Source organism: Lagenorhynchus albirostris, chromosome 8 (genome assembly GCF_949774975.1).
Source record: "Lagenorhynchus albirostris chromosome 8, mLagAlb1.1, whole genome shotgun sequence".
NCBI lineage: Eukaryota > Metazoa > Chordata > Mammalia > Artiodactyla > Delphinidae > Lagenorhynchus > Lagenorhynchus albirostris.
The window spans coordinates 57,523,426-57,545,134 of NC_083102.1; the positions used below are offsets into that span (position 1 = coordinate 57,523,426).

Sequence of the window (21,709 nt, forward strand, 5' to 3'; positions counted from 1 at the left end):
TCGCATACAGCAAATCCCATGTCTATAGTTGCTCCCAGAGTCCACCCCCTCGATTTTGGGATGATTCATTGTCTATTCAGGTATTCCACAGATGCAGGTACATCAAGTTGACTGTGGGGATTTAATCCACTGCTCCTGAGGCTGCATGGAGCAATTTCCCTTTCTCTTCTTTGTTTGAACAGCTCCTGGGGTTCAGCTTTGGATTTGGCCCTGCCTCTGCATGTAGGTCGCCCTCTAGTGTCTGTTATTTGCCCAGACAAGATGGGGTTAAAGGAGCAGCTGATTGGGGGCTCCAGCTCACTCAGGCCAGGGGTAGGGAGGGGTACAGAATGTGGGCAAGCCCGCAGCAGCAGAGGCCAGCATGACATTGCAACAGCCTAAGGCATTCCGTGTGTTCTCCCGGGGAACTTGTCCCTGGATCACTGGACCCTGGCAGTGGCAGGCTGCACAGGTTCCCGGGAGGGGAGGTGTGGAGAGTGACCTGTGCTCGCACACAGGCTTCTTGGTGGCGGCAGCAGCAGCCTTAGTGGTTCATGCCCGTCTCTGGGGTCCACGCTGACAGTCGCGGCTCGTGCCCATCTCTGAAGCTCATTTAGGCGGTGTTCTAAATATCCTCCCCTTGCGCACCCCAAAACAATGGTCTCTTGACTCTTAAGTAGTTCCAAACTTTTTCCCAGACTCCCTCTCGGTTAACTGTGGCGCATTGGCCCCCTTCAGGCTGTGTTCGCACAGCCAACCCCAGTCCTCTCCCTGGGATCTGACCTCCGAAGCCCAAGCCTCAGCTCCCAGCCCCCAGTCACCTGGGGCAGGTGAGCAGACAAGCCTCTTGGGCTGGTGAGTGCTGGTCGGCACCGATCCTCTGCGAGGGAATCTCTCCGCTTTGCCCTCTGCACCCGTTTCTGCACTCTCCTCCGTGGCTCTGAAGCTTCCCCCCTGCCCACCTCCCGTTTCCACCAGTGAAGGGGCTTCCTAGTGTGTGGAAATTTTTCCTCCTTCACAGCTCCCTCCCAGAAGTGCAGGTCCCTCCCCTATTCTTTTGTCTCTGTGTTTTCTTTTTTCGTTTGCCCTACCCAGGTATGTGGGCAGTTTCTTGCCTTTTGGGAAGTCTGAGGTCTTCTGCCAGCGTTCAGTAGGTGTTCTGTAGGAGTTGTTGCACGTGTAGATGTATTATCGATGTATTTGTGCAGAGGAAGGTGATCCCCATGTCTTACTCCTCCCCCATCTTGAAGGTCCTCCCCACAATGGCACTTTTTAACATTCAAGGTCATCAGTTAATATAGCCCCTTTGGCCATCCTACTCCCCACTCTTTGATACCAAAACAGGCTAAATCATTGTTCTCTGAGTAAACCATAGAAGCTTTTGTTTCTTTTTTCTGGTTCTTCGCCAAGTCTATTCATCTATTCATGTCTTGTCTAACTCCACAGCTGGACCCATGGACCAGTGGATACACTGGACCACTGGGACAGTCTTGATTTCATAGTCAGGAAGGCATCTTGTGTATATTTATGCACAATCAACAATTTTTTCCTCATTGGTGACAGGACTATTTGGGAATTTGGTTTTATGATCTAATCATTAGGTGATCTCTGTCAGAATATAATGGGGATTAGTTAGGTGAGAGATGATAAAGAATCTGGTTTGTTAGCCTTTGTTTGACTATATGTAAACACAACTCAGTCAAGAAAACACTTTATGCTCACTGAAAGTACAACATCCCTTGAGATCTGCTTTAGTGAGTGTTTATGGTTCTGCATTTAATGTTAATCTATGATTGAGGTTGTAGAACTAAAGCTGCAAGCTCTTAGCAAGTCTGTTTATCTGTAATTGAGAAAAATATTTACCTCTCATTGTGTTTGATGTTTTCCTATCTCTAGAATATATAAATTAATTAAATTATAAAGTCTCTCAAATCTGGGACTTTCCTGGTGGTCCAGTGGCAAAGAATCTGCCTTCCAATGCAGGGGATGTGGGTTTGATCCCTGTTCTGGGAACTAAGATCCCACATGCTACGGGGCAACTAAGCCTGCGCCCCACAACTAAGGAGCTCATAGGCCTCAACGAGAGAGCCCGCATGCTGCAAACTACAGAGCCCTAGCACTCTGGAGCCCACGTGCCACAACTAGAGAGGGAAAACCCACACACCACAACTAGAGAGAAGCCCCTGCACCGCAACGAAGAGCCCACGCACCACAACAAAATATCCCGCATGCCTCAATGAAGATCCCACGTGCTGCAGCTAAGACTTGACGCAGCCAAAATAAATAAATAAATAAATAAAATAAAATAGTTTCTCAAATCCAAATAGCTCCATTCTAATTGATTCATAAAGAAAAATAAGCACTTATATAACTCTAATATTCCCAAATTTCTCAGGAAATAAAGAAATCAAACATAAGCTCAGGATCAGAAGCAGGTCAGTATGAAACGTAAGTTCATGTAATAAAGTTTAATCTTTTACAAACTAGGCTGGCTTAATAACTTTTGGTCTGAAGACAGCAATAATTGTTCCCTGGTTTTATCAATGTGGTCCTATTAGTTTACTATTGCTGCATAACAATAATTGCACAAACTTCTCAGCTTAAAGCAATACACATTTATTAACTCAGAGTTTCTGTTGATCAATCAAAGCTACTTTTATTAGGCCTACTGCAGTTAAGGGAGAACACTACCTTGAGAGATTCTACTAATGTCTCAAATGGGGAGATTGGGGAAGGGCTTGGGGATCTGGGCTTAAGTGGCTGAAGGTAGGTTTGTCAAGATAAGAAAACTAATTGTGATGGGGGACAGTCCTTGACATAATAGTTGAGGATTGAGGGACAAAGAAAAGTCAGCTTCTTGACATGAGTCTTGATAAGTAAATTTTTTAATGAGCTACCTATTTGGTGAAGTTAACAATCTATTATCCTGACAGGAGATAGAGCTGTTTGGCCAGAAGGACAAACTATATGGATAAATTGCTTTTCAGGAATTTCCTGAAGCAAATAGTGAAATTGTTGATTGGCTACAGTTTTATATTCCTGGGCAAGAATTTCCTGGAACAAATATTAAGTCAAATTCATACAGGGAATTTCAGTTCTCAGTCCCAATAATTAAGCTATGTGAATACAAATGGTCTAAATAAATTCTTAAATTATAATTCTGATAAAATGATTTTCTAAGTTGTTATATGTCAACTTAACCAAGATCCTTATTTAACTTTAAAACCTTGGACTAGTCTTTTTTTTTTAATTAATTTTTATTGGAGTATAGCTGCTTTACAATGTTGTGTTAGTTTCTGCTGTACAGCAAAGTGAATCAGCTATACGTATATATATATATCCTCTCTTTTTTAGATTTCCTTCCCATAAGGGTCACCACAGAGCACTGAGTAGAGTTCCCTATGCTATACAGTAGTTTCTCATTAGTTATCTATTTTATACATAGTAGTGTATATATGTCAATCCCAATCTCCCAATTATTACCACCCCCCTTCCCCCTTGGTATCCATACATTTGTTCTCTATGTCTGTGTCTCTATTTCTGCTTTGTAAATAAGCTCATCTGTATGATTTTTCTAGATTCCACATATAAGCAATATTATACTTTTCTCTATGTCTGTGTCTCTATTTCTGCTTTGCAAATAAGGTCATCTCTACCATTTTTCTAGATTCCACGTGTATGCGTTAATATATGATATTTGTTTTTCTCTTTCTGACTTACTTCACTGTGTATGATAGTCTCTAGGTCCATCCACATCTCTACACATGACCCAATTTCATTCCTTTTTATGGCTGAGTAATATTCCATTGCATATATATATATACCACATCTTCTTTACCCATTCCTCTGTTGATGGACATTTAGGTTGCTTCCATACCCTGGCTATTGTAAATAGTGCTGCTATGAACATTGGGCTGCATGTGTCTTTTTGAATTATGGTTTTCTCAGGGTATATGCCCAGTAATGGGATTTCTGGGTCATATGGTAGTTCTATTTTTAGTTTTTTAAAGAACCTCCATACTGTTTTCCATAGTGGCTGTATCAATTTACATTCCCACCAACAGCATATGAGGGTTCCCTTTTCTCCACACCCTCTCGAGACAGCATTTTTATTTATTTATTTTTTTTGCGGTACGCTGGCCTCTCACTGTTGTGGCCTCTCCCGTTGCGGAGCACAGGCTCTGGACACGCAGGCTCAGCGGCCATGGCTCACGGGCCCAGCCGCTCCGCAGCATGTGGGATCTTCCTGGACCGGGGCACGAACCCATGTCCCCTGCATCGCAGGCAGACTCTCAACCACTGCGCCACCAGGGAAGCCCTCCAGCATTTATTGTTTGTAGATTTTTTGATAATAGTCATTCTGACTGGTGTGAGGTGATACCTCACTGTAGTTTTGATTTGCATTTCTCTAATAATTAGCAATGTTGAGTATCTTTTCATGTGTTTGTTGGCCAGCTGTATTTCTTCTTTGGAGAAATATCTATTTAGTTCTTCGACCTATATTTGGATTGGGTTGTTTGTTTTTTTGATATTGAGCTGCATGAGCTGTTTGTATATTTTGGAGATTAATCCCTTGTCAGTTGCTTCATTTGCAAATATTTTCTCCCATTCTGAAGGCTGTCTCTTCATCTTGTTTATGGTTGCCTTTGCTGTGCAAAAGCTTTTAAGTTTCATTAGGTCCCATTTGTTGATTTTGTTTTTATTTCCATTTCTCTAGGAGGTGGGTCAAAAAAGATCTTGCTACGATTTATGTCAAAGAGTGTCCTATGTTTTCCTGTAAGAGTTTTACAGTGCCTGGCCTTACATTTAGGTATTTAATCCATTTTGAGTTTATTTTTGTGTATGATGTTAGGAAGTGTTCTAATTTCATTCTTTTATATGTAGCTGTCCAGTTTTCCCAGCACCACTTATTGAAGAGGCCATCTTTTCTCCATTGTATATTTTTGCCTCCTTTATCAAAGATAAGGTGACCATATGTACGTGGGTTTATCTCTGGGCTTTCTACCCTGTTCCATTGATCTATATTTCTGTTTTTCTGCCAATACCATACTGTCTTGATGACTGTAGCTTCATAGTATAGTCTGAGGTCAGGGAGCCTGATTCCTCCAGCTTTATTTCTCTTTTTCAAGATTGCTTTGGGTAATCAGGGTCTTTTGTGTTTCCATACAAATTGTAATATGTTTTGTTCTAATTCTGTGAAAAATGCCATTGTAATTTGATAGGGATTACACTGGATCTGTAGATTGCTTTGGGTAGTGTAGTTATTTTCTCAATGTTGATTCTTCCAATCCAAGAACATGGTATATCTCTCCATCTGTTTGTGTCATCTTTGATTTCTTTCACCAGGATCTGATAGTTTTCTGAGTACAGGTCTTTTGCCTCCTTAGGTAGGTTTATTCCTAGGTATTTTATTCTTTTTGTTGCAATGGTAAATGGGATTGTTTCTTTAATTTCTCTTTCTGATTTTTCATTGTTAGTGTATAGGAATGGAAGAGATTTCTGTGTATGAATTTTGTATCTGGCAGCTTTACCAAATTCATTGGTTAGCTCTAGTAGTAAAACCTTGGACTATTCTTAAATCAAGTTATTTAATGCAGAACCTTGGATACCTAGATGATTTCTAAGTGAAATATAAATCTGAAATGTGGTCACCCAACATATTTTATATATGTGTGTATATGTGTGTGTATGTGTGCATGTGTGTTTCTTATCGTGGATATATTTATTGGTCATGATAATGATTGTGTTCATTTTGCTCACTTAAAAAGGTGAAAAATGGATGTATGTGACCATAGAAGGTTTTATGTGTGTATGTATGAGTTTTGTTGTTTTACTGTGTATGACAGATTCTTCTACACTCCTTTCTAGTTTCCTCTATGAAATAGAAGTTAATTAATTTGACTGAAAGTTATTAATCATACCGGTACTCAAAGACTGCTAAAGCAATAGTAGCAGAAAAGTACAATGATGAATGCAAGATAATGGAATGTATTTTTGTTTTCAAGGAAAGGAGAGTAGTCTTTTCTTAAAGATTCTGGTTTTTCCTGAATGTGAAAAAGGATTGTGTAAGACAAATCTTGAATAAATATAGAAAATTATAGATTGGCAGGAAAAATTGTATTTGCCTCAAGCTATAAATAATAAGCCTGAAAAGAAGCAATGAGATGGACTCAAATTTTGACAAAGTTCACTCCGTTTTGATGGGTTTATTTATAAGATAATTTAAAAAGTAGGGCAGGGAGCTCATGAACCCTTTACTGCTAAATGTGATATTAATGCAAATCTCGAATTTGGTTTTCTATATATTAAAATGACAGTTTATCTTGAACTCTTTTGTCTTCTCTTAACAAGGGGTAGTAAATAGTTATTCTTTTACATTCTGTGTGATCTGTTTGCATGTTGGATTCCATATCCTAACAAAACTGTTTTCTGTGTTTTGTGACAACTTTGTCAAGCACTTTATTATTAAGCAACAAAAACATAAAGTTCCTCATTTCTGAAAAAGCTAAAATTCCTTTCAATTGTGTTACCTTCTTCTTATTTAGAATACTGTATTGTCACTTTGATTAACAGGTATACAATTTACTGTTTCTCAGGCACACCTGATCCTGTCTTAATAAATGATCTAAAGTAACTCTCTTGATTTTGCTTTTCTACAATCATATCTTACATTCAGAAAAATAAAATTTTCAGGATTTTCTTTACACATAAAACTTCTTTGAAATTCCCTTAAGGTCCCTGGAAATTCATGAAGATTTGTTCTCTTGCCTTATAAAAGAGGTGATACCCCAAATAACTGTTTTCTTGACATGTTTTATATTTCTAGATTAGCTCAACTCTAGTGTAAGCACTGATCAAAAGAGTGGTCAAATTAAAGGGTAAATTTTATAGATAAAATATTATTTACATATACGTTTTGGAGATTGTACACATTATAAAATGAATTGGAAGGCCCTGGAGATTTGTCAGTGCTCTTGTCCATAATATGTTCTTACTCTCAGGAAAAACACTGATCAAATTCTTACAAAAAATTATGTACTGCATTCAATAGAGAACTTTACTGTCTTCAGGTTTGACATTGTTAGTTACCACAATATATTAATCATTTAGTGCTTGTCAAAAGGCTCACAGGTTAAAATTTTAATCTTCTACAAAGGAAGATCTCAGAATTTCATGGAAAGGACCATACCGTATACTCTTAATTGTTGATAGTTCAATGAATAGCCTCATGAGTAACAACTTTGGAGCATAAAGATAACATTGCTTGCACAATTGTCAGATATATTTGGGAATGACTTGGGATTTTCAGGACTCTTCTTAGTTCAGAAGGAGATGACTTCGTGAAAGAAGGCTGATGACCCAAGATGCAGTAGAACAAGAAATAAATACATAAAACTAAATAGGGACCTCCCTGGTGGTGCAGTGGTTAAGAATCCGCCTGCCAATGCAGGGGACACCGGTTCGAGCCCTGGTCCGGGAAGATCCTGCGTGCAGCTAAGCCTGTGCGCCACAACCCCTGAGCCTGCACTCCAGAGCCTGCAAGCCACAACTACTGAAGCCTGCGTGCCTAGAGCCCATGCTCTGCAACAAGAGAGGCCACCACAATGAGTAGCCCCCACTCGCCGCAATTAGAGAAAGCCCGTGCACAGCCAAAAGTAAATAAATAAATAAATAAATAAATTGATAAGGAAATTTTAATTATAGTTATTTGGTTTGGAATACTGATGGCATTTATTTGTGAACTGTCTATTTTCTGATGCTTGATGAAGAAGTCCTCTACTTGGTAATTTATCTCTAACTCTCAACATCAAATGTAACTCTCAACAACGAATGAAACATTTAAAAAAATGGCTCCTAACTCTCAGTGTCTCCTTCAGAATTTATAACCAAATATCTTTAATGAGTCTCCAAAGTTACTTGCATAGGGTTAAAAAGAAGCTGTCTTCATTTCACCATGTGTCGAATTCTTATTTAGAAAACTGTGTATTGCACCCCAACAGAGAAGATTTTGACATCGTCATAAAAGGTTACACCTGGGAGTCATATTGGAAAATAAAGGACATTTAATCAGATAAGGAAATCCCATCATTAACAAGTAAGTGTTGTATTTTATATGTGAAAGCAATGCCTACAAATCCCACCTGAAAAAACTAGCCTGGTACCTGTTTTATGGTTAAAGCCTCACAGGTCAAAAGCAACATCACTTACTGGCTGGCCAGGAACCTCAGCATACTGGGGACTTGAAGTGAAAAGGAGTTCACCAGAATCTATAAGAAATGAGATGAAATCCTGGTGCATAGATTTTCTTGGGCTTGGTTTCCTAATCTTGGGATAGAAAAAAAATAATAGATCCTTTTACATTATTGAATCTTATACTTCTTAATGACAATACTCAGAAGAATTTAATTCTTTGGGCTCTACAGTTGCTCAGTACTGAACGTTCAAGGAGGCATACCCGGACGGTTAATAACTTTTGCTAAACTGTGTAAATAATCACTCCAAAGCATAATGAAACCAGCCTTTTGTGTGTGTGATCAAAAATAAATCTCTAGAGGGGCTTCCTTGGTGGCGCAGTGGTTAAGAATCCACCTGCCAATGCAGGAGACACGGGTTTGAGCCCTGGTCCAGGAAGATCCCACATGCTGTGGAGCAACTAAGCCTGTGCGCCACAACTACTGAGCCTGCGCTCTAGAGCCTTCAAGCCACAACTACTGAAGCCCGTGCGCCTATAGCTCGTGCTCCGCAACAAGAGAAGCCACCGCAATGAGAAGCCCACGCACCGCAATGAAGACCCAGCACAGCCAAGAATTTTAAAAATTTAAACAAACAAATAAATAAATAAATCTCTAGAGATTATTTACCATCAAAAGAATGGACTGTTAAGCAAAATTATTTAAAACTTGTAAATAAGGCAAAAGGTGGATGACAGGACATTTCAATATCATACCAGAGTATTGTTTAACAGACTAAACCAAGGATTATTTAATTATCTAAAGGAATGTATCTATGTTTGACTTGGCTATTTTCTATTAATTAAACACCCAGTCTCCATGACACACATATTAACCAGTAGAGAGGAAATTTAGGAAAACTTCTGGTGAATTTACCAGTGACAGTGAACTCCGAAGGAAAAAAGAATCTTTTATTAAGCATCACCTAAGTGTCAAAAACTATACATTACTCATTTAGTCATAAAAACAACCTTGAGTGATAGGTCTTATTATCCTCATTTTACAAGTAAGAAAGCTGGGGCTGCCCTGGTGGCGCAGTGGTTGAGAGTCCGTCTGCCAATGCAGGGGACAGGGGTTCATGCCCCGGTCTGGAAAGATCCCACATGCGGCGGAGCATCTGGGCCCATGAGCCATGGCCGCTGAGCCTGCGCATCCGGAGCCTGTGCTCCGCAACAGGAGAGGCCACAACAATGAGAGGCCCGCGTACCGCAAAAAAAAAAAAAAAAAAGTAAAGCTGAAGTTCAACAGGTGAAACGATTTGCCACATTATTTAGTTAGTAAATGGTGGAGCCCAGTGTCAAACCCAGAATGTTCTTTCAAAGCCTACGCTTTTTTTTACTACATTATTCTACCCCCGTAGTAAAAACTTTTTACTAATGACCACAAAGCTATACCTGCCACTTCTGCAAACCGAAAATGATATCTAAATGTCACCCCCCAAAAATATGCTAGTTAGAAAGGCAGAATTTCATGATGGGAAATGTATGTTCTGTGTGCATAGAGTAAAAGATCTGTGAGTCACCTCCTGCAACCCACTAAGTGTTCAGTTGAAGATTGCTCTTTATCATCTAGCTAGATGGCAATTAGAAGCGTGTGAGACAAAGTATCCCTCAGGAAAAACTGGCTAAAGAATAAATCATTTAAAGTGCTTTACAGACATTACCTAATACATTTTCACACATCCCTGTGAGATACACAGTGTTATACAAAAAGCGATACTAATTTGTTTAGATCGTTCAAAGGTGACAGAGTATAAAGTGGAAGGCCAAGATGCTGCTAACAACATTAGACTTACCTGAGGCCTTGGGCAGTTTTGGCCATTTCAGCTGAAACACCACTAAGTCAATTAACCTCTATTGTTTTCCTTAACCTGTTTAATGAAAATGTCAGTACCATTTGGGCCAGAGGGCTGCGTGAAACCAGACAGGTCATTTAGAATTTTTTTCTCCCCTTCAAGTTGCGCAACTCTGATCTGATCAACCGTTAACATCCTTCACCTTAGAAACAATGGGAGATATTCATATTTGCCTTCCTTAAGGGGTTTTTTCAAAGCTGTGAACTGTGAATTTCCAGCTAATTTAAAACAACTATTCTACAGAAAGGAGAATTTGTTTCAGCCGTTGAGGAAGACCCAGGGCAAAATAATTGCTATACTATTATCCCTTTCCCCCCTTGATTTGTTAACTGTTGATAGGAAATGTTGATTTCACCTGAAAAAAACCCGTGTAATTTGGGAATAAAGTGGAAGATGCATTTTTCTGTCTTGGAGAAAGGGTACTGAGGGTGGCAGGGTGGGGCAGAATTTCACATGTGAAAATTAAATAGGTATTAGATTGTCTGGGCTTTAATTTTTAAACATATTTTGATGTAAACAAGAAGAAACTGAAGAACTGTTAGGATAATCTTTCCCAAGCTTTACCCCCACTCCAGTCTTTCCCATGTCAGTAAGCTGTCCCTGAAGCCACCAGTTGCTCAAGCCAGAAACAGAAGTCACCCTTGATTCTCCTTCTCCCTTATCTTCTCACATGCAACTCCATCAGCATATTCTGTCCATTTTATTACTAAAATCTGTCTCTAATCGGTCCACTTTTTTCTCCATCTCTTCTGCTTTCACCTTTGTCCAAACAGTAAAGTGAATGAGGGTAGGGAGTGAAGAGCTTTCTCAAAAGTACAGATACTTGGGAAAAACTACAATTGGTAGCAGAAGGAAAGGAGATAGAAGAGAAGCTGAAAAGGTGGGAGAAGCAGAATACAATTGGGATAAGCAGAGAATTTAGACAGAAAGGACCAGAGACCTAAGGTTGACTCCCAAGTGTTTCCCAATCTGAAGACAAGAAGGACAGGTGTGAACAGACTGTGAATTCAGGATGTGTTTCTTATACTGAAGACTATAATATCATGTATAAACTTTTACTTTATATAACTTCCAAATGATTACTGAGATTTCTGTATCATGTTTTAAGGTGAAATCTTCCAGATTAAAAAAAAAAAACTAAACTAAAAGCATATAATAAAATAACTGAGTAATACCTTATAATTTCTTACTCTTTTGTATCAGTTTTTTTGACATTTGAGTACATACAAATCAGATATTTGGGTTTTGTTTTGTTTTGTTTTGGGTATACTTGATCAAAAAATCCAAAGGCCAATATTCAAATTCATGGTAATAAAAACAAGTTTTTTCAGTCTTGTAGAGGAAACTGTTCACTTGTTCAAACAAGTCAAATTCACTTTGGAAAATATTTCTCTATCCCACAATCTTAAAAATTCTAGGAAGAAAAGTGTCTCAATTTTCTCCAGTGTTTTTCATTAAATGATCTTTAATCTGAACCTAAGAAATATTAATATTTATTCAGTTCAAGGCATATTCATGTATTAAAAGATAATTTTTAGAAGAGTATATGGCATGACTTTCATACAGATATAAAATGAACATGTGTCAAAGCTTTTATTTAATTCATTAATTAATGAGGGAACCAGAAAGATATTACAATTGGTTCAAAGGAGAATTCAAAGAATCACATATATATGGGCATTGGGAATGGTGAAATAAATTTGCTTAACAAATGTAAAACTTCAAAACTGCTCAGTATCCATAGAGCAATAATCAACTGAATCCCAATGAGATACAATTTGCATTTCTATGGACAAGAATCATTTGCATTACTATAAGTATTATATAACTTACAGCAATGTAAAATAACTCAAAGACAATAAAAGATTCAGAGACCCGATAGAATCTGATAATCTGGACAATGCCCAGTTTCCCACTGAAGACAACCATAATACCTTGGTCTATTTCTAAGTCTTTCACAAGTTTTCCCTACAAATAATACAAAAAGTATTAATTCCCTGTGCCCCAATGCATAAAATCTGGAGGGAGAGGAATGAAGAAGAGGAAGATAAACATAATAACTGAGTAGATTACAAGGCACAGTGGGATATGTCCCAAAAGAACTGATAGTTTCCCAATACACACAATATGCACAAGGAAGGAAGGTATCTGTTCTGATTGGGTGCTGCCTTGTGCTGAAGGCATACTTAGCATAGACAGAAACAAAGTACTGTGACAAATTAGAGGAGGGAAAGAGTTACATTCCCACAAGGAGCCATGGGGCTTAGTTCATGGAAGAGGCAAAATGTAGCAGGTCTTTAAAGGAGAAAGTTTTTCTGATCGTGGTAACCATTTCACAAAGTATGGGGATAGGTGAAAAATCATCACGTTGTACACTATAAACAATTTATTTGTCAATTATACCTTATTAAGGCTGAAGGGGGGAAAAAAAGAAGAAAGATTTTAAATAAGTAGCATATGAGGTACAGGGGGGAAAGTATTCAAGCTAAGGGAATAGTAAGAAAAAAAGCAACAGATATATAACGTTCCTGGCTTGTACTCTAGCATGGTTGGATAAAATGAGAACTAAAGAGAAGGAATGGAGACTTAGGCCAAATCACAGACAACCTTACACGTATTAAGAGGCTGGGAATTCATTTTGTTGCAGTAGAGAACCACCAAAGTTTTCAAGGAGGGAAATGATAAGATCAAATAAAGCCTTAGACAAATAATTCTAGAGGCAATTGGTTAATAAGGGATTGAAAAAGTGAGAAGTTAAAGGTAAGGAGGACAGTAGAAATATGTTGCAATGATCAGGTTGGAGCCTAAACCAGAGCATTCTGGGCAGAAGGAAAGAGTTTTGAGGAAAGAGTTAACGAACAGAATACAGTTATTCACTAAGTGATTCTAGGCTTTTGACTGTGCATTCATATCAGTTAAAAATTAGAGCATATTTATTTAGTTATAAAATATGCACTGCTCTACCAATGAACTAATCCATGTAATCTGAAACAGTCATACATATTCACAAATTTTTTTCTCTCAAAGAGAGAGGTTTAATTCATGTTCAGATGCTTAATTTATAAATGGCTTGTTAATTTTGATGGCTTCATATCTGTAGTAACTCTCATCTCAAAGCACTATACATTTACAAGCAAGATCCATAGTTTACAATGAGTGGATGTAAATTCTTATTTCAACTAATCTCGATAATTTCGTAATTTTTCCTGATTTATTACAGATTTACGTTGTTCATATATGTATGTCAGGGATGATATTTGTATGTTATATAATCTGCATATAATCTGTGTCAGGTATATATTATGATATACACACATACTTCTTTTTTTTAACCATGCAGCTGATGAAGAGTTTATTTTAAGAGAAGATTCCATGCTGTATATTCTTCTTGTTTGATAGTGCTTATATGGTTAGAAAATCTTCAATTCACATCCCCCATGGGGATTTTTAAAGCCACTTTCCATTTTGTGAGTTGAAGTAAGAGTAGATAATACAATCTGTGAATCCATTTGATAGGCTCATAGGCACAGTGTGCTGAAAGTCAACAAATAAGGGAGCTCTTGTTCATCTCTCTCCCCCATGTGTGAATTCCCACTCTCCCCTCAGAATTCCTCTTCAAGTGCACTTGACATGACTCTACATATAGACCAAGTCAGAGTACCAGGGGAGGTCCTTATATTAAATATTAATGAAGCCTTATTTTATTGTATCTAGGAATGCTGAAATAACTTGCTGGGCTCATGATGGATCTGCTCCTGCTTAGTCATGCCATGTCAGCAAACCAAAACTTAGAAAACTTTCATATCTCTATAAATGCTCTGCTTGAGCAGAAATGCAGTATATCCAGTCAGCCAACCCCCAAACAGCAAGCCAACTCTAAGCTCTATCCTTATTTCCTTGTTTCTTCTCATCCCAAACAAGGATGACTATGTGGCCTCAGCCAACCAGATATTTTCTATTTTTCTCTTCCTTTTTCTTTATTCTTTACCCTATAAAAGCTTCCACCCCATTTTACTGTTCTCTGAAAGGAGACTATCCACTTCATGAAGTGTTAAATAAAGTTTGTATCACCTAAAATGTCTTCTTTAATCATTTTTTAACAGGAATTAACTATAAATAGAAGCTTTGGTAATTTGTTCTCACTATCCACTGGCTTACCTTATGAACACACCTCCCCACTGAAACCCATACTTTAGATATGGCAGAGGAGAAAGAAGATGAGTCAGAGTAGTAGAAATGACTTGAAGGATAGTGGTGGCAAGGAATGAAATGGTAAACATAACAAGATGAATGGTTTTGGAAGGAAAATAAAACTGGTTTCCGACACATTGAGTGTGAGGTACCACAAGACACTCAATGAAGCAGTTTCTGAGGTACGTGAAAGAGGTCTGGAGCACGTAACAGGAATCCAGGTTACATGCATGGATGCAGCGTGGTAGCTGTAGTGCAGGTTTCCCAAGAAGAAAAGCAGGCAAACACTTTCATATAAGGGTTTGAAAAAGCAAGAGGACTGACTCTTCTTGGAGATGCATGGGAAAGAAAAAAAGAGAGCCAGAGGGTGTAGTGGTATGGAAGTCAAAAGAGAAGATTTTAAGAAAGCAAATATGTCAACAATGCTGCACAGTCATGAAGGATAAAGCTAAGATAAAGACATTGGATATGGTAATTTAGGATGTGGTTGACATTTGAAACAGTGGTTTAGGTAACGGAATAGGAGCAGAAGTCAGTTTTCAAGTATTTAAAGAACCAATAAGTAACCAAAAAAAATCGGAACAGTAACCATAGACTGTTCCTCCAAGAAGTCTGATAGTTAAAGGAGAAGACAGATTGTGTGGTGAATTAAGGAAGGTGCTTTAAATAGGAAGCATTTGAGCTTACGTGTTGGGCAAACAGTGAAGAGGGAGAAATCGAAGGTAGAAATAAAGAAGGGAAACTTATGATACCAGGTTCTCAAATGAAATTTTACTGACACAATCAAGGACACAGATGAAAGAGACAGCTTTGGGAAAGAAGAGGAAGAATTTTTCAAGTCAGAAATGAACTATAGTTAATTATACTGTATTGCTTATTCAAAAGCTGCTAAGAGAGTAGATTTTAAAAGTTCTCATCATAAGAAAAAAAATTCTGTAACTAGGTATATATGCATGGTGACCAATGTTAACTAGAGTTACTGTGGTGATCATTTTGCAATATATACAAATATCAAATCACACTGTACACCTGAAATTGATGTAATGTTATATGTCAGTTATACCCAAATTTTAAAATCCCATCAGTATAAACAGTAATGAAATGGACACAGTGGAGCAGGAACAGTTTATACCAAAAGATTCTCACCTCAAAACTGAGCTCCTCCTATTGTGCTGGCTGGTCCTTTTCAGTCCTTTTTCCTGTCTTCTTTATCCCCATGACCTCCTGTGGTACAATAGGAAATAGATGTTTGGTTAATAAAAAAAAAGAAGAAGAAGGGAAGGAATAAGGTGTAGTCAGGTTTTTTTGTTTGTTTTGTCTGTTTTTGTTTTGCTTTGTTTTAAGTAATGCATGGTTGAAAGACTTCCTATAAAATGGTTTCTCTTTTTCTCAGATTATTAGGGTTGACGTAACCTGCTGAGCATTAGTTAACATTCTGGACGGTTTAGGGATAGACAAATAAACATGGAGCCACTAACTAGTTTTTAGCATCATCACATTTGAGTTTAAGAAAGTTCCATCTGGTTAGAGAATGGCAGGGAGCTGTAAGATTGAATTTTTGAGCCAAACCTGAGGAAGATGATTTTAAGGGGTAAAAAATTCAGGCAAGAAATCATGCCTTCACCAAGGCAACAACCAGGGAATGGAGAGGAGGCAACAGATTTGAGAGTTATTTAGAAGAGAGAATAGAAGTGGAACAAGTGAAGGCTGAAAAGACAACACTATTCTTTCTAGAACTTGTCAGAGAAGGAAAGAGATGGAGAGGTAAACACACAGAAACACAGTCCATGGATGAGCTTCACTAACAAGATAAAATTATTGGTGGAAGGGAAACATCCAAGAGAAAGGAAAGTTTAAGGAAGACACAGAGAGAGGATGATTGACATGGGGATAACTGATGGAGTCATCAACACCCCCAAGAAAGGGGGACAGAAAGAGATTCAGAGCAGAGGAGAGGGATTAGCTTTAAACTAGTGGGAAGGAAGGAGGTCCACAAGCTATTTACAACATTTCAGAAAACCTTCTGGAAATTCCAATTAAATAAAATGTCAAGTTTCTTTACTTTTGGCAGGCATTAAATCAACCCTGCAGGCTAACATTGGTTATCGTACGCTAATCAGAAATTCTAATTTGCTGTTGATGACATCATAGAAATTTCTAGGATGTGATTGGTAGACCATATACTGTTAGCAGAGTTATTTATCTGTTTTTTACAATATCAGATTTAATTCTTCCAGCATGTGGAACCTTGGATCAGAAGAATGACAGCCAAAATTAAGCGACCATTTCCAAGGAACAGTGCCTAGTGTTTGTACACTTATTTAGCTTTATTGCTTATTAGCATTACATCCATGACAGTGATGTATGTGATTTCATTTAAGTGACAAAATCTTTCAAGATATGGGGTCCACGGATAAAAACATAATAAAAAGAGTCCTTAGATGAAAAAATTGGGATGACAAGATCTGTACAGTCCCTTCATATCTAACATTCTATCATTTTAAGAGGGGCCTATAAACACAAGTTCAGGAATGGCTAAATGGGACAGTTGCAAAGAACACCTGAAAACACCCTAACTAATCAATAACTCACTCTAAACAAGTAGAAAGGGAAGCAATGTAAATAACCATTCCCACCTGGAAGGCAGCAAGGGAGAAACCAAAAGGAGAAAACAAAACATGAGGGAATAACAAGCTCTTAACCAAGGCAAAGGTGTGCTGCCTGTTTTGAAAACCACGGAACATTAACCAACTCCGGGAGCAGGAATGACTATCCTGAGACGCTTTTTCATGTTTGGCCCATACTAGCCAACCCTTGTGTAAACAAAAATTAAGAGTGGGGTTCTTTTCTCACCAACACCTACACTAAGCTAAGCTTCTACTCTGTACTCTTTGTACCTTCTACTCTGTACTTTGGTAGAGTTTCACCCACTGGAACTGGGCAAACCGAGGACTTTTTTCAAGTTGCAAGAGAAATGGGCTTCAAAGCAACGAGTTAAGAGTTAAGACTGGTCTTACCCGTGGGTTGGGTGCTAAGGCTATCAGCAGTCTCTACACTTGGCAAGCCTGGGGGGCAGCCAGACTGACCAGATAGCCTGACGATAAGCCCCGGTGACATTGGGGTGGCCTTCGCATCCTGCTGGGCAGGTTCGGGAAGTAGAAAGTTCACGAAAAGGTGTGTTGCGGAAGGAGGCAGTGAAGTGATGTGTACTTGTCTTCCGGAACAGTACTTACATTGCCCCACCTGGGCTCAGGTAGCGGCCAGTAAGCTAATTGAAGCCCCAGGCTCGCGCTCGGGTCGGGGTGGAACCCTGCTCCCCTCTCCTTACATCCCCATGTCTCTGCCGCTACTGCCGCCGCCTGCCGCCGCCCGTGACCCGGTGACCCCGGAGGTCCGTCTGGGGCCCGTGACCCCGGAGCACCCGGCATCCGGACACCCCTCGCAGGCGCAGCCGCTATTAAGACAGGAGGCTAAAGGGGAGGAGGAGGAAGGGGAGGAGACAGGCGTCCAGGGCGCCTGGGGAAACGGCACGGCGGAGCAGCGGCGGCGGGGCTGGGGGGAGGCCGCTGAAGCGGTCGCGGCCGAGGAGGGGCAGGTAGAGGCCGGGGGCACCGCGGGGTCAGGCTCCCAGGCGGGCGGCGCGGGTGGCGGCCGCGGGGACTGGCGGCCGCTCCTCGCCTGGCTGCTGTGGCGGCGGCAGCTCCAGTGCTGCCCCTGTGCGGCGCCCCTTCCCCGCTCCGCCGCGCGCTGTTGTCATGGAGGAACCAAGATGGCGGCTCTGGCCTACAACCTGGGCAAGCGGGAGATCAACCACTACTTCAGCGTGAGGAGCGCCAAGGTGCTGGCGCTGGTGGCCGTGCTGCTGCTCGCACTGTGCCACCTCGCCTCCCGCCGCTACCGAGGTGAGCGGGCCCTCCCCCTGTCCGGGCCGGCTGGGGGAGGAGGCGACGCGGAGGCTGGAGGCAGCCCCCCTCGCCCGACACACGCCCACGCTCACGCGGCCGCCCGCCGGCGCGCCCAGCCCGCGGGGGAGGAGGTGCCCCCAGGTGGCCCGGGCGGCGGGCCAGGCGCCCCCGACCGACCGAGCGGACCCCAGTACAGGCGGCCACGGGTAGAGAGCCCATGGTCCTGCGCCCCACGAGCAGCCTGCGCTGCGGACGGGGGCGCTTACCCGGGCCTGGCCCAGTGGCTGCTGGGGTCCCGGGTCCTGCGCGGGTTGCGCCGGGGGAGACGCGCCAGGCCCGGGGCTCGCGTGCAGGAGGCGTGCAGGCGGCCCTCCGGGGCCACCCCCGGGCGCGTGAAGGCCAAGGCCGCCCTGCAATGGGGCACCTCCGCCCCAAGTAGGGTCACCCATTCTGCTCCCTAGGGGATCAGCTCTTTAGCTTATGTTTTATCCGGCCTCTGCCCTGGAACAGCGGGGCCAAGCTGTTTGACAGCGGCATGGGCCGCCCCATTTTCCTTTGCCGCCGGGTGACAGCTGGCAAAAGATGCTCTTGGCCAAGTGGAGGAGGTGTCACCCAGGCTTTGTGATTCAGAAACGTTTAAAGCGTTCTGGTTGCACACTTTTTAAAAAGTAAAGCCACTGGGGCAGATATTTGAAAAGAAGTTACAGGTTGACAGGAGTTGAGTTGGGCTATGAAAACAAGTTGGAAGCAGTTTGAGAGGAGGTCTTCGGTGTGGGTTTTGAGACTGGTGTAAAGAGGAAAAGGAAATACGACCTCCTTGTTTCAGAACGAATTATTCTTCAGTCATAAGGGGCATTTACTTGTCCTTGTTGATTGATTTTTTTTTTCATTTTCTCTGTAAAAATGCTACTAGGTTAGAGTTTGACAGGCTGAGGGAAATCAATAACGATAGGATCTTTTATTTGTGGCTCTTAGTATTATCGAAGCCATTATCTGGAAAGCTCTTGGTGATTGTGAGATTAATTGGTCAAGATGTAATATGTAACAGGTGCGCATTTAACGCATTTCCAGTTTAACTTCACACGTACTTTGGCAAAATATCCAGTAAAGAGGCCACTGGAATCTGAACTCTCCTCATTTTAGGGAATCTTTCAAAGTGAAGGACATTTTGATCGATTCTGCTGTTTTGTTTCTGCAATGCTTGAGAATTAAAATTCTTATACTCTAGTACCATACTGGATGAATAGCCCTTTATATAAATACACTAAATCGATTGAAAAAGATAAATTATTTATACCCTTTTGGCCTTTCTCCTCCAGCCTCCTATAGATCACCGCCACATGACCTGGTAAGACTGTTTCATCTGCAGTTGCTGTAACAAGTCCAACACTTATATACACAAAATAAAACTAGCAATTTGATGCATTAATTTGTGGTAATTTTAAAGAAAATTTTCTGACTGCTATCATTTTATGCTATTTTGGTATAAGACGACAGTAATCTAACTCAATTTTATGTATGTGGTAGTGGAGATAAATTTTATAACTGTGATGCTATGGTCCTAAATGTAAACATCTAGTGCCCCTCACCTCCCTTTTTAAAACTGTGCTTTTATCTTTTGATAAGCTTGGACCCTAATTATTGTATTTAGATTATATGTTTCATCCTTTCAAGTTCTCTCATTAGCAGGGAAAATAGAATGTCAGATGGAAACTTATGAGTCAGTGTAGCAATCTGGGATTGTTTATAAAGCCTCCTCCAGAAGCTAGTCATCAGCTTTCGTAGGTGCTTTAGTGTCTTGAGTGTGAAGCAGTACACCTGGTGTGTGTACATGCCCATACTGAATGTCAAGAACTTGAGCCAGAGACAGTTTGGGGAAAATAACGATCTTACCAGGCACTTTTTAGCCAACCTCATGCTTTGGCAGTGTGAAACTGAGTCAGATGCAGTGCCTTTCACACAAGGATAACCATACGCTTGAATCATAGTATCATAAATCTTTAGAATAAGAAAGGACCTTATATTAGATATAGAGGTTTAGGCTATATATTAAAATCTTCAATGCATGTTTATGAGTTTGCCTCAGGCAAGGTAGCCTGAATGCAGTTGGAATACACATATTCAGTATCTCTTGCTTTACGAACTACAGAAAGTAAAACATTACACACTACAGGAAGTAAGGCTTGGCAAAACCACATGCTATCATTGAGCACTTATTATATGCCAGGTGCTCTTCTACTAAAGGTTTACATCTTTTAACTCATTTTGTCTTTACAACCAGTCAATGAGGTAGATACAATTACCAGATTTCATCCTCCCCTCTTCTTTCCCCCACCTTTTTTAGTATCTCTGTAATCAAGATGAGTTTTTAAAACTTTGATTGCATGTCAAAGTTTAATTGATTACATTTTTTCCTACTGTTATCTAAAATAATGGTGTATTTTATAATCAGTGGTCTTAGATTCAGCTAATTACAGTATTATTTACATTTTAACCTTTTTTTTTACATTTTAAAAATGAGGCATGAGAGGTTAAGTTGCCTAAAGATACACAGTTAGTCTGACTGAGCTAGGATTTAAAACCCAGTTAGTCTGCCTCATGTCATTATGTTATATTCTGCCTTTCTCAGAGCCTCTTAGACAGTGGTGATGTATAAAAGGTGGAGTGAGAAAGCATTTTCCAGCGGGACATGGGTTAAACCATTTAAAAATACCAATTCAGCCTCACAGTGCCAGACAAGAGTTTTCTTATCCTTTTTCCAGTAAATGGTGATTTTCTAAAAGTTGCGTGTGTAAAGCTTACTTTTTATTACCTATGTTTATCTTTCTTCCTTCTTCCGGAACTCCAGGCTCACAGTCCAAATATGCTTTGCCCTTTTGCATATCTCACAGATATCTGATTTTCTCTGCCTGCAATGACCTGTCTCTCTCTTTGAAAGAAAGTACAGATTTTTCTTTCAAGTCCTGGTTCGGATGTCACCAGCACAGAAGTAGGAATTAGGAATTCAGTGTTTCTACAGTAACTAGTACATCCTTATCATTTTGTATTATAATAATTTGTATCTGACAGCCCCACACAAACTTTGAGCTTCCAAGGGTATTTTATTCATCTTTTAAATCATCAGAGCATAACACACGGTAGGAACTCCATAAACACTTATTGAAGAAATAGATTTTCAAAGTCCTCATTTCCTTCTCTTTTCCTCCTTGCATTTCGTTCTTTTGGTTTTAATTTAATTTCGTGTTCTAATAGCATGTTCTGATCTCAACTTTAGAAGGTAGAGTTTTGTGGGGGGGGGTTGCATTCTTAATATTATTTTCACAAAATATAATAGAATGACCTTTTAAAAAATATTCTTTTAATTTTATTTTTTCTAAATTTTAACATTACTGAATCACAAAATGTCCATTAATACTGTGATTACAGACTAAAAACATCATTTCTCTGACAAGAAGCCAGTATCTGTAGCCTTAAGGGTAGTTCCAACCTAGATGAATTGGAATTTTTTAATAAAGTTAACTTGCTTCAAACGTCTTAATTTTGTTGAA

The 21,709-nt window shown here is 40.0% G+C and overlaps 1 protein-coding gene across 1 annotated transcript in view; it reads left to right on the top strand.

Annotated features, from left to right (window-relative positions):
* The first annotated feature begins 17,809 nt into the window (after window positions 1–17,809).
* Window positions 17,810–21,709, top strand: part of CASD1 (CAS1 domain containing 1) — a 77,539-nt gene continuing 73,639 nt past the window's right edge. The window contains exon 1 of the mRNA XM_060157049.1: window positions 17,810–18,158. Coding sequence (XP_060013032.1) covers window positions 18,026–18,158 — 133 coding nt within the window. The 5' untranslated portion in view covers window positions 17,810–18,025. The remainder of the gene's footprint in view (window positions 18,159–21,709) is intronic.